This window comes from Seriola lalandi, unplaced genomic scaffold (assembly GCF_002814215.2).
Source record: "Seriola lalandi dorsalis isolate HSWRI2012SDOR001 ecotype SW California unplaced genomic scaffold, Sedor1 jcf7180002054972, whole genome shotgun sequence".
Taxonomy (NCBI): Eukaryota; Metazoa; Chordata; class Actinopteri; order Carangiformes; family Carangidae; genus Seriola; species Seriola lalandi.
In genome coordinates this window covers 1,836,525-1,852,823 of record NW_019525660.1, presented here as the reverse complement: position 1 = coordinate 1,852,823, position 16,299 = coordinate 1,836,525, and the positions used below count along the sequence as shown (strand labels likewise).

The following is a 16,299-nucleotide window of genomic DNA, read 5'->3' as shown; positions in this document are numbered from 1 at the left end:
GGTGGGGGGGTTGAGGGCACAGGATGAGCTGCCAGATTGACAGGCTGATGGGGCTGTCGCTGGGGGCCAAGGTGTAGAGACTGGCTCAAAAGATAAGCATCAGTGAGAATATGAGAGGCGAGATGGTAATCTTTCACAGGAAGTCAGGCTATACCATTGCAGAAGAAACCACAGGAGAGAGGCTGACCTTGTGGGCCTGTGTTCAGCTGCATCGCTTTTCAGAGGAGGCCTGGCCTCCAACCCACTGCAGACAGGAAGATACTCCGTCATAGTACTGCTCTATTTAGAAACAAAGACAAGTCAACTCAAGGGTTTCTGTGCTGATCACTGTGAAGTCGTCCTTCACTTTATTTTGCTCATCAGTTTTGCATCACAGCACGCTGTCAGCATGAGAACCAATAATCTGAATCGATATATCGTCTGAGAACTTTTGCACAACATTTAGCTCAGACTATTGTAGACGACAGTTTTAGCTGACATTTAAATTCCTGACTTTCAAGGTGTGTTCAAACAGAATGCGAAGCACACTTTTGCTTTGCATTATTTGATAAATTTAACCACTGGACTGTTTGTGTTTAAGCAAGCAACCAATGCCCTAACTGTGGCAAACAAGAACTCTGTGTATGGTAATGTGCCTGTTCTCTAGAACAACTTCCTGGTTCAACAATGACCGACAGTACTTGCCATAGTTGTGCACACTCAAGGTTTCCCTTTGCACTGAGGGATTATAGCAGTTCAGTCCAATAAAGTGGTAGTTAATGTGGCTAAACTGTCAACTTTTTACAATGTGTATGAATGCCTCACTGTTTGTGTGTTTTCAGCGTTGCCTGCATCCTCGAGATCTCACTGATCACTTTGCTGATTACGATGTTATAACTGATGAAACTGAGGGCTGGAGCTTAGAAAGTGAAGCCCAAGTTGTAATAAACCAAATTGTTCCTTTTACTGAGTAATATTTGGCCAGAGTGACCCAAAAAGTTTTCCTTATCCTTTAAGGTTAAAAAAATAACATTAAGAAACTGTGGTGAGCAGAGGTCACAGTTTTTAGAGACAGTGGCTTATATAATATCCTGGACTGGCTGCAAGGTTTTAAATAAGAATGAGTAATGCTCACCTCTTCATCTCTTACTACTGTAAGTGCGCCTTCTTCCTGGACCAGTAAAACCCAGCTTCATGGCCGACTCTGCGAATATACGCAGCATGATTCAGCAGATTTTCAGCCTCATTTGAGCTGTTATATCACCACTAATAGATTGAGTTCAATGTCTCTCATTGTCTGAATTTTGGTTTATGTGAGTCTAAGCCAGCAAAGCATACAACCGTCATTCTGATATTAACAAACCATGTTGTAACTTAGACATTTATGAACCTGAGTGCTGAAAATGTGACCATAAATTTTAATGAACTTAATTGGCAGTAGACTCTTTCAAGTGTTTATGCTATAAAATGAAAATATTACACTAAACTGAAATATCGCTTTGAAAGGTTAAGCTTGAATAAAATTAGAATTTGGTTTCACCTTCTTGGTTGATATGTAAATTAAGCTAGATGATGATCTAATCAAAAGAGAAAATGTCATCCTGCTTCCTCTTGCACCTGTCAGAGCAGATGTTGAAATGTTCTGTGCTCAAATTAAGAGAAAAACCTGTAGCGTCAGCAGATTCATTTGACCCTGATTTCCCAAATAAATGGTCTGGGCCTAGTTTCCAGGCTCAGAATAGATTTTGGTCTTGATTTTTTTACATTTTCTCAGCCGTTGTATCACAATAGACACGCGCTGCCTGACAGAAGCTAACACAGGAAACATTGAGGGTGAGGCTCTTGATCACAACCCTCAAGGACTTTTCATATGTCAAGAGCTTGATGCTGAAATTAGCTCTACAGAAATTTTGTATCACAAACGAATCGTCAAAATACTTAACACTGCACTGACAACTGCAGAGGCAACTGTGAAATCACGGGTACACAGGATGAAGCCCTCCACAAACAAACCTACTACTACTTACTGTCTAAAGCAAGCGTGAAGACCTCAGGTTATAGGACAGTTATTCACCACACAGGAAGTAATTTCAGTTTACTGAAGTGGGCTGCTTAACTCAGTCAGACATAAGCAGACCAGGAGTTTTTTTTTTTACGTGAATGAGCGTCAAAGAAAAACTGTAGTCTCTCTGTAACCAATAACCAGAAATTTCTGGACACCCACTGATACAGACGTGCGAACTGTACAAGTCTTCTGAAAAGGTAGGTAACTTTCAACTGTTCTATTTGTGACTGTGTCAAAGCTATGATGGAGCAGAGCGGCAAAGAAACTGGTCTGTGGTAGAAAAAGATTGATGAAAATGTGTAAAATGCTTGGGAATATAAAGAGGAGATTTGAAGTGCAGGATTTTCTGCCAGAGATGAGAATAGAGCTTTGATTAAAATTCAAGAGCAAGCCTCCAGTTGTTGTTCAATTTTTAATTTAATGTGACGTATAAATTGTAATGTGCAGTCATCTCATCATGTATGGAATTGCAGTATGTGAATTAGGTATCGAGGGGGCACTTTTAGTTCAAAAATGCTGTAAATCAGTCAAATAATATAGTTTTCGCAACAAAAGCTTTATCCAGTGAAAGTGAAATAGTGTAAACTTCATAACAACAATGAACTTGAGAAACATTAAAAGGTCAAAGACAAGCTCTTAATACATCCCTGTTACACATAATTTGCCACAGATTTTAGAACTAAAAGTTAGAAGAATAAGAGAATCTACGTCAACACCAACAAGAATATTATTGACAATAATAAATTATGTTTTATGAAAAACAATCCTCGTATTTACAGTATTTCCTAATTTGAGCCCTATTGATATTGTTTCCCTCCACAGACTCAGCTCGCTCTCACTCTGCAGTTGATACTTTCTTGATGCCCGTAGCAAAGTCAGGTCACAAATCCTCAAGCAGTCTAGTGGTTTGAGTTGCCACAAATCCTCTGCACCCAATTTCCATGGGGCAGAAGTTTATTTTCCAGACTAACTGCTCAACCTCAGACGCTAGCTCCATGTATCTAATCTCCTTCCTTTTTATACGTCTCATCCAACACCACTTCCCATGGCCCAGTAAGCTCTACAAAGTAGACAGACAGCTCCGCTGAGTGTTGGACCACAGTGCCAAATCCAATACTGAGTTTGAGTCTCCATTTTGGGACCGTCAGTTGGTAGCCTGTAATGTCTGCTGGCATTTTCACAATCACTGGGCCTCTGTAAAATGTCCCAACTTCTATTTTGGGCAGGTTTCCTTCCTGCTTCCTGGATTGTTTTCTTTCACAGCCACAGGGATTCAAACATAAAAACCTTTCAATCAAAAAGTGGTTGACTGGCCCTGATGCTGTTTCTCTTCCTTTTTGTGCCTCTATCTCTGGAAACATGATTTTTTTTAAATTGATACTAAGTCAGAAAGTTCATATGGTGCATAAATATGAATTTATAATGGTCATCTTTTGTTCAGTTGATCCCTCATAGCAAAGCACTACTCACTAAATCACACCTTACTCTGTGATTAATCCAAATATTTCATCTGCATTGTCCAAAACTGAGATAAAACAAAAATCAATTCAATACTCCTGTGCGTTGACACAACTCCTTTCACAGTTTTAACATTTCAAAGCCAAATTCAAAATGGTTTGGATCTGTAGGTCATTAATGAGTTTTCTGGATATATAAGTTAGTTTTCATTTTCTTGCACTGATATTTGGTAGGTTGAAGATAAATATTGTAAATAGTCATTGGGGCATTTCTAATGAAACTAAAACTGGTGGGATATTACTTTATGGTCTTCTCTGAATTGATTCCTGGTCTTGTGTGCCTGATGTAAAACTCCTTCTGTCTACTGATGGAGCTTTAAGTGAATTTGCAACCGTGTCTCGGAATTATGTTTATATATTACTACATTTTTACATTGCTGACAAACGATGACTCACCAGGAGGTGGTTGGAGTGGACAGCAGGCGAACAAAGCACACAGCTGTCACACCAGAGAGCAAGCTTTGCATTTTGACTCCCGTCTGTGGTTATGTTCATGCAAAAAAAGCATTTTGGTTACCGTTAGGTAAAGATCATGGCTTTGGTTAAATGTAAATAAACACAATGTGTCTTAAGTAACATTGAACCTTTTCTGTATTAAAGCAGACCGTGATATTTACCTCACCTTAACCAAGTGCAGTGGGTGCCTAAACATAACCATGAGAAAGTTAATAATGATGTATTAACAATAAATGGATATTGTACTGCAATATCAAATAGTTTGGCAGAAACAAATTGTCTTACTTTTGTTTTACTGATATGTTCAGCATCAACATATTTTGGACTTGCTAACTACGTAAAAGAAGGACATATCCTCAATATTTTAACAGAACATGTAATCGCAGTTATGTTTCATTCAAAATGTATTTGTGAATGAAAGTTAGTTGTATGTAAAATGACATTTCTAAAACAAGGTTGGAAGTTGTTGTGTAATATGTCACATAATTTACCGGACCAGCATCTTTTTTTTTCTTTTCTTTTTCTCACTATGCTGATGACACTTAGCTGTACGTCTGAGCAGAACAAAATCAATGTACTCATTGGCTGTTATTTATATTATATATTTGTTATTAATAATATATAGTTGAATTCTATAATAGCTATAATATATAACTTCTGCTCAACAGCAGCCACTGTGACTATGTGACTACGAGTGGCAATAATGGGATAGTGGTCATTAAGTTGGTGATCTGACTCATTAATGTCAGTTACACCTTAATATCTCTATAAGGTTTGATAACTTTCGCCCCTGTAATGTTTTGGTCATGACAGACCAAGAAAGTCTGTAGCTGCAAGATACTTAAGTGTATTGACTTGAACAATGTGTTTTATTGCTTGTAAATCAAACTTTTAATTTGTAAGATTTTGATGAGTCTGCAAATTCCAATTCATTTTCCAAAATACCTCCTAAGATGTTTCCTGGAAAGAACTATTTGCTATTAATTAAAAGTAACAGAGAATGATCAGTTTGTACACGTCCAGTTATTTCTAAATGTAAAGCGATAGCACAACCATGAGACTTCTATACAAAGGATAGTGGGTGAGCTACACATGCAAACTGCAAAGTGTGTTTTTAAAAACAAAGATTAAATTCAGCATAAATGAAGAATAAAGTTTCCAATAATACATGAATGAGTAATAAATATTCTTTGGGGTTTAAATGGAGCAATTTATTTCATGCGAATTCATCTAAAAGTAAATAATATATTCAACAACTAACTGAAATTTGCCTCTATATTTCCTATTTCCAGGAAACTTTCAAGAAACGATAAAGAACTGCACCTGTAGCCACAGTTGTAAAACAAAAAGCTTCAAATGGAGTTAAATTATTTAGTAGTTAGGTAGTAAATCAATACTTAATATAAAGATATACATTTATTCATTATTTATTTAATTCATTTAATTAATGTTAAAGATGTTTAAGCAACATCTGTTGATCTGTCTGCACAGCAGGATCTTTTCACCACCCGGGTGCTTGTGTCACATAGAAAAAAAAAAATCTGTCAATGTTTTAAAAAATTAATTCAGCTCAGTTGTATATACAGACCTCACTCTTCTGCTTGTGTAACTGTTGAGGAAGAAAAGTCCAAGGACAAACTGTGTTGGAAGGCCACAGTTTTTAGCGTAAGACCAAACTAATGATGTTTTTCATTTTTGTTTCACCCCCTCGTTAGCTGCAGAGAGAGGGAACAGCCATGAGTCTGCTGTGATAATGGTGAGTTATGGCGTCCGTATCCACAGCGTCTCCCTGCTGGTTCCACATGAACGTTCCCAGGGGAAACTTTGGGAGTTTGCAGCCCACTGATAATTACCTTTTAGCACAGAAATAAGTAGAGAGTGAGTTTCTGCTCTGTCATTGTTAGTACACAACGCAGTGCAGACCAGGATTCTTCTTCTCAGTATTTTTACTATAATTAACAACTGCTGTTTTCTGTTACATCAATATTCCTTTTAAAGTTTAACTGTGAAATAATATTTTGATGTGCTTCATTCAATTTATTTTGTTCTTATACATGTATACAATAATCACCTCTCAAAACAAATTCACTTATACTAAGATTAATGCTGTATGTCATGTGAGGGAGAGTTATAGTCACTGTTACTGACCTGACAGATATTAGTTCAATTTATTTATATGAGCTCTCACTGCATCTGTTAGAGGTGAAATGGCCACATAAACGTCTCATTGTGGTAACGAATATCATGTGCATAGTTTATGTCGGAGCACTATCAGCTCCGATAATCAAATATTTGGAAGTGATGAAACATCTTCAGCCTGCACACAAACTGTGTTTTTGAGAAACTCGCCATTACGTTCAGATGGTTTGATGATATACTTTTGAGAATCTTTGAAAAGCTCACAGTACTTGACATAAATGCAGTAATGGTGTAAAAGTGTTTTATCTGATTTTATTTTTCGGGTTTTGGAGACCCTCACATTGACTCCTGAAAATCGCATAGAGCCCTTCCGTGCTGCGTCCTTGTAATTCTCGAGGATAAAAGTCACGTGCACATTACAAATAAACATTTAAAGTGATAAATGCAAGAATGCTAGTAAGGTTGCATACTAATGTTGTCATCTAGACCTGCATGCATGATGCTTATGAAAACCTTCCCCTTTGCCTTCTGATGGAATTAAAGAAGAACATAAATGAATTCAAATCAAAGCCTATTCAAAAGCATCAGCATATTCTGAGAAGATCTACAGATATTCAGTTTTATATAATGAAAAAGACACAAAATATCAACACGTAACTGAAAAATTGAATGTGAAACATTTCTGTCAACTGTTAGTCTGTTCGGCAATTTGTTTCTTTCATCCAATTAAAGATAATTATATCAGATATTTCATTTTTGTGTCATGAAGTCAGAATCTGGTACATTGACATAATCTTGTCCAACCATCTTTTGCAGAAATGTCTTCTTTTCCCCCACATTTCTCTCTGAATAATTTAATAGTGTTTCTGTCACATAAACTGGATAAATATGGAAAATTGTTCTCATACACAGCCAAGCCTGTGTTTTTATTGTACAAATTATTGCTTTTTAAAATGAACTCTCAGGGTGCATCATCACATGTGGACAACATTCAAACTGGGCGGCCAAAAAGGAAAATTTCCTTCCCGTGGTGAAATATTCAGGTTGGGTGTCGCATGGATGGCTGATGGTGATAGTGCACCTTTCAGACAAAAACATTCATTTCCACCTCGCTTTTAAATTAAATGAGAGAAGCTGGTTGTATTGGTCATGATTGATGCACCCACTGTTAACGTATTCATCCAAATCTCAATTTTAATAAAATAATTCAAAATAATTCACAGAGACAAGCAAAGTTTGTTATTTAACACTTTAACACCAAGTTAAAGAATCTCACTTTTTTTCTATAGCTGACTGTAAATGTTTGCATCTTGTTGTCTGTGTGGCTGTGAAGAGTGAAGCTTTGAAAAGGAAATACCTAAGAGACAAAGCAGGGGGTTATGTTGCAACACCTCCTTGTAGCTTCCTGTGCGTATCAGAGTTGTATATGCGTAGAGGATGAAATGCGAGTTGTCTACTCAGAATATTTACATGTATACTGGGTGATGTAATGAGCAAGACTTGCAGGCTTTGCTGATTTCCTTGCAGATTAGTACATTTTTTCCATAAATCAATGAATGCAGAGATTATTATGAGAAGCAGTCCCTTTTGTCCTAAATCTTAGCGCCCTGCTATTAATTTCAAAAGGCTCAGTGTTAAAACAGATGGAGATTTTAATTTTGTATTTCCAGTATGAAGAAGCTGCAGTTTTCTTCCCATAGGATCGCGACAGAACAGACAGAAACAGGAATCAAAGATGTGGTAACTACAACAGCACTGCGGAGCCTGAGTACGATGTGGTGGATGACCAGGAGGAAGTGCTGAATGTGCGCATACTTCCTGCGAGGCCCATACATGAAGAAAGAGAGTATGCAGGTAGAGAAGGCAACGTGGATACCAGTGTTGCATGAGCTCATCTATTCTTTGATTCTTGTTTCAGAAGTTTTCATGAGTGTTTAATGAGTTTAGTTCCATTTAAGTCCTACGTTAAGTTTCAATTTAGTTTCTCTGGGGTTTGGTCTGGAGTTTTTACATTGACTTTTGAAAGAGCATTTAGAAAAGTATGAATACATATATTATTTTTTATTTACTCTGCAAATAAATGCAGCTAAACATACATCCGTGCAGTTCAGTTGTTCAGTTTATAATCATTGTTTCTGCTTTGAGCAGCGTCTTCATCTGTGTTCAGTGTTTTTACATTTAACCTACATACTGTAGTATCATAATACAAGCTACGTTATAAGCTTGTTGATAGCGAAGCTGAGTGAAAAACAGAAAACCACAAAACTGCTGCCTTGGTTTCTCAGTGGACTGAGAAACTCAAAGAAGAAATCTTCTCCATTTGTAGACGTGAATCTGACCTTTGATGTGTGTCACTCCCCCTGCTGAACTCTCATTATTTCTGTCTGCATTCAATGTATAAAAATAGATCAAATATTCAACAATAATTCATAAATAGACTATAATAACCAATAAGAATTAAATGTGCCACAAACTTCAAGTTAAAGTGCTTTACACTCTAGTTGACACAATGAGGGTGAGTTTGTTTCACTTCTCTACTCAGAAAAGCTCTGGAGAGCATAATTAAAATGAAGCTGAATGAAGCACAGGCAAAAAAAGGAAAAAGAAATAAGAAAGAACAGCTCCACTGCAGACTGTGATGAGAAAGAAAGCAGTGTGGATCTGAGAGAGAGAGCTCATGCTGAGTGAGCATGATCTGCCAGTGGGTCTCTAGAGCCATCTGTTGGCTGAGTCAGACTGCGGGAGATTACAATTATCCAGGAGCCGAAGGGGAGAGAGAGAGAAGCATGTAGCGTGAATAGACTCCCTTTACTCTCCTGCATGGATGTGGCCCACAGCCAGGGGCCTCACAGCTGCACGTCTACAACTATATACTGAATGTGGCTTTTAAATTTGTTCACACTTGGAGTGTTCTCCCTCTGTAATCAATACAGTCTGCTGCTGCAGTGTACTGCTGGGACAGCCAACGACCGAGTTACACGAATGATACAAACACCAAAGGTGTTAAACTTTCAACTAACACTGAAGCTACTATCATTACTGCCACTAATGACAGTGTGGTGATCACAGTTTCTTTCCCTTTCAAGACAGGGATCTTCCAAGATCGTTATCAGCTCAGAGCCTTTCATCACTCGCCAGTGTAAGATTTCTGTTTTCTTTTCTTTGAATGAATGTACCGGTGTTTCCCTGACCATTGCCTAATGGGACCCCCCCCCACACACACACACACACACACACACACACACACAAACAAACAACCCCGAAAGAAAACCAAAGAAAAAAAACATTAATTAAAAAAACAAAACATTTTATTTATGTTATTTACTCGATTTATGTACAGTTGTTTCATTTCAGCTCAGCGTGAGAGTCTTGACTGTGTTTTGCTCTCATGGCGTTTTCTCTCCTCTCCTCTGCGTTCGGGTTCACTGTGTTTGTGTGTTTAAGCCAGCAGAGCAGAGCAAAGACAGGTTGAAAACTCGTTACGTTAAGTGCAATAAAAGCTTTCCAACTAGTGTCATAAATCATTCTAAAACCAAAGATGGACAGACATCAACATCTGAAAGTCAGGCCAAAATGTCAGCGTTTCTTAAATGCACCCGATCTGGCAACAGCCCGTCAACAGCAACTCAGTCAACCTAGGAAGGGGAAACACTGTGTACCATTACAAATGAACCACTGCTGTGTTCTTTCAATAAAATCAGTAACTTCCTTTAAATCGCCTCTGAAAACACATTTTTACTCATGATAATGTATTTTGTCACTGTGGGTCTTTTATATAACCTTATTCAAGTATTTAGAGTATATGTGTATGCAAATAGGTTTATGTCTAAAATTCATATGTGAGTGTTTTAAAAACTTTGTATCTCTGGTTTTGTTGAGTGATATATAAATATACTTTATTAGAATTATTATCATTTTTTATTTTTTTATTTTTTTTATCAGGGTAACTCCAACATCCTCCCTAGACGCCCACCCAGAGAAATCCCACATATAATAGGTAAAGTGAAAATATTTTCATTATTTTGTGGTAAAGAAATGCTGTGGAAATAATTGTGAGAGAGATGCTACGTAACTTTTGAAAAAACAAATAACACATTCCTCCTTGTGCATGTCAAAAGTTTAATACATAAGCAATATGACACGCAGCTACTTAATTCAATACACTCAGGGGGTTCGCTGTTACAGACACACTTGGCTATGGAGGCTGATATTAGTGAACATTAGCAAACCTTAGATAGATATTGCTGCATAAGAGAGATTACGGAATCATTTCACTGATGACTTTTCTTTACTTGGCCACAGGCTGCTGCTCAGCTAAAGTTACATAGGGTCCATTTAAACCTGCATTGTCAAGGTTTAACTCTCTGGAATGTGGAATCACTTCTGCAGAGCTTTTTAACCTTCTTTAGCTCATTGTATTGATTTTACAGCACATTTACTGCATTCAACATCGGTAGTTGAAGGCTGTTTTCAGCAAAATAGCTCTGATAAATCCTCTGTACGCTACAAGAAGCAGACTGTTCAGTTAGCAATTAGCTGGTGAACATAAGCAAGCCTCTCTCAGAAGCAGCTAAAGAACCAGATATTTGTCTCACTTGTTCCTGGAGATGAAAACAGGAGCTATAAGACAAGTGAATATTGGACTTTGTGTTTGCCTGACATGAAAGTAGGCAGCTGTCTGCTAACACATTAGCCAAAACAATTTATAAGCTGTGATATGTTGGACAGTATGTGTTTTGATAGTGTCCAAAACCTGATTTTTGCTGTATTAAGAAAAAGAAGTAATGCCACAATGAAATAAAAATACATTATAATAAGTTAAACTATGAAATAAATGAGTGCTTGAAAATCACCAAAATGGAAAATCAACATATTTTTTTACCCACAGTGTTACGGCATCTGACCTTGATAGAGTTAGGAGCATAAAATACTTCAACTGATGGTTTCAAGATGTGTTTTTAAAAGAAATCGCTAAACCTATTTCTCTGTTGTCTAAAATGTGTCTGTGAATGCAATAAATAAATAGAAAAATAAATAATTACTGTAATACTCAGCAAAGTAACCTGTCAGTACAGCCTTGCAGTTTCCCTCTGAAACCGAGATCCTTAAAATTGTACTTTACTGTAAATATACACAACACATAGTTACCTGTCTGCATTCTGTTTTTAAATCACAGGTCCTGCTGTAAATAGAGATCAGAAGCCTGGAAGAAGAAAGACCAGATTAGGTAACACAAATAAGCAGAATTAACTGAAAACACCTGATCAGTCTGGGACGGATATTAACATGTTGCTTTTACAGATCAGAGGTCCACACCTGTGCGTCCAGGAGACCAGGTAAACACCTGTGACATATATGACATGGTGCACTGTGTATAAATTGTGTTGATTGGCAACTCATTACACAGATGATCACTTCTCTCTCTTTTTTCCCCAGCGCTCACACAGGTAATTCACTCGGCTACAATTCACGTTATTCACTGGAGGGTTATGGATGGACTTACGGCTGAAGTGTGTGTTCTTCCAGGCTTCCTATATCCCCTCCACCGTCTGCCCTGGAGTTGGTGAATCACTTGCCTGGATTGACTGTAGACAGGCCCTGCAGGAGAGAGTGAGTGCTGTTTTATTCTCCCATTCAAACTAATTTGTGGCAGGAAGTGTTGCTAGCAGACAGACTATCACTTTTACCAGTAAGCATCGACACTGCGGTTGTTTTATTTTGCTGTAGCGGACCAGGACATCATGTGGGTTCTTCCCCCTGTGTGAATGATAAGACAGTGAAGGCTTTCTTAGTTTACAGTTTGTACAGTGTAGCAGCAACACCATCTGCTGGTCAGAAAAAGAATCACAGAAAAGCCTGGGAGTTTTCTCTGATTGTGATTTTATCCATATTTTTCATTTCAGTGGACAACAGAAGGCAACTAAAAAAGTAAGAAGTCAAACATGCAGCATTATTTCGATCATAACTAAGAAAAAAAAATCACTTTTGTATTTTCTTTTTTGATTCTGCCTATTTCATTTATTCTGTACAATCAGTGTTTTCATTCATGCTAATTTAATTTCACGCTACACTTGTAACTGGAAAGGACTCTTTATCTTGGCACACTGTTTTAATCTAATCGTCTTTTCATTACTTTTAACAGGCAGAACTCGGTTCACATGCCGTAGGTAAGAGCTAAATAACTGTGAATGACACTTTTTGGTGAAAAGCATCTCCACAGCTGTTATAAGGCAGACTTTGATTTTAGGTTTACAGAGGGCAGAGAGTGTCTCAGCCCCCCATACCAACCAGAGACGTTCCTTAGATCTGGAAACGCATATGGAAATCATGTGAGACTTTTATTTCTCGGGTTTTTCATCACAGTTATGTCATGTTCGGCCATGTTTGATTTACATGTACTCTTTCTTCCTTTATTTAGATCACAACAAAGTCTTGGTAAGTAATGTTACAGCTCATCTGTGTCATTATACAGCGACTGATTAAATAAGTCAACATTAACATCTACTTAAAGAAAGGGTTCCATCAAAACGTCATCACCATGAGTGGCCGCAAACTAAAGAAGACTTTGACCAAAATGACTTTGTTCCAAAGGATAAGCCTCAACAGGTAAACTACCTGCTACTTAATACAAATATTCTGTCAAGTGAATGAAATCTTTGATCACTGAACTCTCCTGGCAGACCTACTGTGAAGAGGACTGGTACATTGGGGCGTGTAATCGAGCAGATGCTGAGCACGCCTTACACCTGGTGAACAAGGTATCTCTATACAAAATGAATTATAAATGAATCTGAATATATCTAAAGCTTAAAAAATTAGTTTGACATTTTGGGAAGTAAAACTTTTTCACTTTCTTGGTGGAAGTTGGAAGAGAAGATCATTACCACTTTCATCTCTATGTATAATCTGCCAATCAGGACCTGTAAAGCTCACTAATTAATATGTTGTATCTTGTTTGTTTAACCCATATAAAAACCAAACAGCAGCTTTGTAAAAGGTTATGTGAAGAACAATTTCTTGGCCAGGGCACAGAGAAAACGAATAAGTGTATTTCCCAAACTGTCAAACAATGCCATTAAACGAGTCTTGTTTTTGTAATTGCTGACATTAGGATGGGGCGTTTTTGGTACGTGACTGCTCCAACATCACCAACAGTGAACCCTTGGTACTGGCTGTATATCACGAGAAGAAGGTTTACAATGTAAAAATTCGGTTCATTGAGAGCACCAGCAAGTACGCCCTGGGAACGGGACAACGATCAAAGGATGTGAGTGGACGAACTGATGAAGCTAAGTCAACAAGCACTCTCTCCAGCAATTATATATACTGTCCCTAACATCTTCTTTCTCCTCAGATGTTTGACTCTGTGGGAGACATCATCAAGTTTCACACCATCTTCCCAATAATACTCATCAGTGGGAGAAATATATCCGGGAGCAAATACCCAGAAAACTGTGTATTGACGTGTCCCATAACAAAGAGGGATGTTCACCAGCTCCTGCAATAACACATGCGCTATTCCAGCAAAGACAAGTTCATCATGAGCATTAAAAGCTGACTGCAGATGCAACGTGCAAGAGTGTTTGATTGTATCAATAAAAAATGCATTTGATCTTGGGCTGCAACTATAACTTTTATTTTTTATTGTCAATTAATCTTTTGGTTATTTTTTTATATGAGAATGTGAAGCAATTTACACGTATTCATCACTTTTTTATTGCAATGTGTGAGCGAATTGTGATGTAATTTAAAAGAAAATTTACTTTCCTGTACTTTCTCAGTTGTCTACATCAGTGTGTAGACGAATTTCTATGTAAAGGACATCAAGAAGATGAGATGTCACCTAAGTGCCTTGTCTCAGTGCCTCTCTCTCTGCTCCCCTATAACAAGAACAGTGTGCAAGACTAGCTAACATAAGCTCAGAAATGGAGTTCACTAGTGTCCACAAACAAAAAAAAGTTTTATCCAGTGAAGCCTATCTGGTCAAATATGTCTGAAATATGTGGCAGTGTGTTGAAGCTTAAGTTAAATACCTCATCATTCACACTAATAAGTATGCAGAATAATAATGCTAATGCATGCAGGCACATAACTAGAAATTTTGAATATGCCTGCAGCACGGTGCACAAGCCGCTTGGCTCTCAGATGCTTCTAGTAATTTTTGCAAATGGATATTAGAGAGCAAAACATTGTAGCCAGACACCGGATGTGACACCAGAAGCATAGCTGGTGATACCACTTCATGTGTTTGTATGTGTGTTGGTAGAAACTACTCAACCTTTCTACCACAGAGCCTCCAGTTAGCTCTTCTAACTCTTGAGATGGTGTGTGTGTGTGTGTGTGTGTGTGTGTGTGTGTGTGTGTGTGTGTGTGTATGTGTATGTGTGTGTGTGTGTGGCAGAAGAGCTGCTTACCAGAGAGCCTCCATTAAGTTTGTCTCGCCTGGTTCAGGCTCTTATAAGGTGAATATCCAGAAGGTGGAGATGGTGTTTGTGTGTAAATGTATGTGTGTGGTTGGTGGTAGAAACTGCCAAAGCTTAACCCTCATAAAACCATTTGTTTTGGTTGGTTTGATGAAGGAAACAGGACACTGATTCAAAGTTCAAATCCCAGCATTTATTAAAGCTAACAGCAATATAGCATTAGGAAAAAGGAGATCGTTACAGAGCTCTGGGTCAAACTTTCTCTCCCTGACAACAACATGCAGTTGTGCCAGTTCAAGAGGTCTGACACTCTACCTCTTTCCTGACCCAGTCTTTCATATTCTTACACAGAAAAAAATAATACAATGTGGGTTGAGTCTCTTCTTATCGGTCCATGCCGCTGTCTTCGTTGTTTTGCTCCTCACAAACAGAGACAATACCCTACTCTATTCCTCGTTTTTTGTCTTACTTCTGTTCCGGGATGTCTACCATATAAGGAGTTATTATTCCTAGGGTGGCCTTCAAACAATATGATAAGTTCAGTCTGTTCGTCTGTAACGTTGCACAGCAAGTTTTATAAAAAGTCACTTAGTTATAAGTGTGGAAGGTGCTGGCGGTAAGGTCACATGGAAGATATTGTCTTAAATTTATATTTTACATTTCAGTCATTCTATAGGATAGAAATCTGTTAAATCGTGCTCCTGGAGGCTTTTTGATACAAACACCAAATCTTTGTTAATAATTCTTTTATTTCTGGCTAAACAGAGCATTTTGCTGTGGTGGTCGGCTCTGCAGGTTCCCACAGCTGATATGTATATGACAGATATCAGCTCTTCTCCAGCTGGAGAAAATAACTGCTCTCTAATGTCATAGTGCTTCGTTTTGGTGTTATTATTTATTTTCCCTTCCCCTTTTCCTTTTTCTTTATGATGCAGTGATTGTTGTTGGTTTTGAATATGTGTGTATGTGTATATGTATGTGTACATGTAAGCCTATACATATTTGTATAATTTAAAAAAAAAGAGAGTTTTTTTCTTCTTTCTTTCTTGGTTGTGCCAGTGTGTTGTGGGTTGTTTGTGCTTGTTAAATTCTAACATCAGTAAAAAAAAATGCTGCTCGTTCCTAATCAGGATTGGAATGTGGTTTGTGATTTATGATTGTGTTATCTAAAGAGGGACAAACACTAATTTGTGTTAATGTATGCATGTGTGAGATAGGGAGTCCTGGGTTGATTATCACAGTCTCCTTTTGTTGTTTCCTTTTGTTGTTACTTTTCCTATATGAGTAACAATCAAACACCAAAGTCTTATGGTTACAAAATGGAGACTTTGATTTCTTTACTCCAATTTTGCCTTGTGTCCATTTAGTTAACCCCCTGGAGCTGACCATTTGACCCTCGGTCTGGTCATACATCTCACTGATGTGCTAAAAGCTGGTCTGTTTGTGAGAGAAGGATCTGTTGTCTCTGTTTCCTTTCAATTTGATAGTTTGATGGTGGCAGGAGTAAGAAGGGCGACATTTTCGGGGCCATAACTCAATTTGTCCTCACTATGAACTGCTTTAATGTCTTGAGACTGATGCCAGGCCTCGAGTGTCCACTAGAGTCGCTCTAAAGTGTACTCATAGAACAGTAGTGTACTTACTCTAGTTTCATACCTGATTACATTTACTCAAGTGCTGTACTTGACAAATAAATTATGTATTATTTTTACTAATTAAG

General features: G+C 37.8%; 1 protein-coding gene across 2 annotated transcripts; it reads left to right on the top strand.

Annotated features, from left to right (window-relative positions):
• The first annotated feature begins 1,907 nt into the window (after positions 1-1,907).
• clnk (cytokine-dependent hematopoietic cell linker) lies at positions 1,908-13,768 on the top strand. 2 transcript variants are annotated; one of them, XM_023398160.2, is made up of 17 exons: positions 1,908-2,241; positions 5,733-5,773; positions 7,857-8,010; positions 9,243-9,295; positions 10,099-10,153; positions 11,333-11,383; positions 11,458-11,492; positions 11,593-11,603; positions 11,683-11,766; positions 12,060-12,084; positions 12,299-12,323; positions 12,404-12,485; positions 12,575-12,591; positions 12,668-12,762; positions 12,837-12,914; positions 13,268-13,423; positions 13,511-13,768. In XM_023398160.2, exons 2-17 carry the CDS (start codon positions 5,771-5,773, stop codon positions 13,661-13,663), a joined length of 1,077 nt encoding a protein of 358 aa, XP_023253928.1. In that variant the 5' UTR covers positions 1,908-2,241; positions 5,733-5,770; the 3' UTR covers positions 13,664-13,768. The 2 variants fall into 2 exon arrangements, with proteins under 2 accessions (XP_023253928.1, XP_087027896.1); XM_087171770.1 differs by lacking the exons at positions 1,908-2,241; positions 5,733-5,773 and adding an exon at positions 9,090-9,156 and having other exon boundaries at positions 7,898-8,010.
• Positions 13,769-16,299: the final 2,531 nt, after the last annotated feature.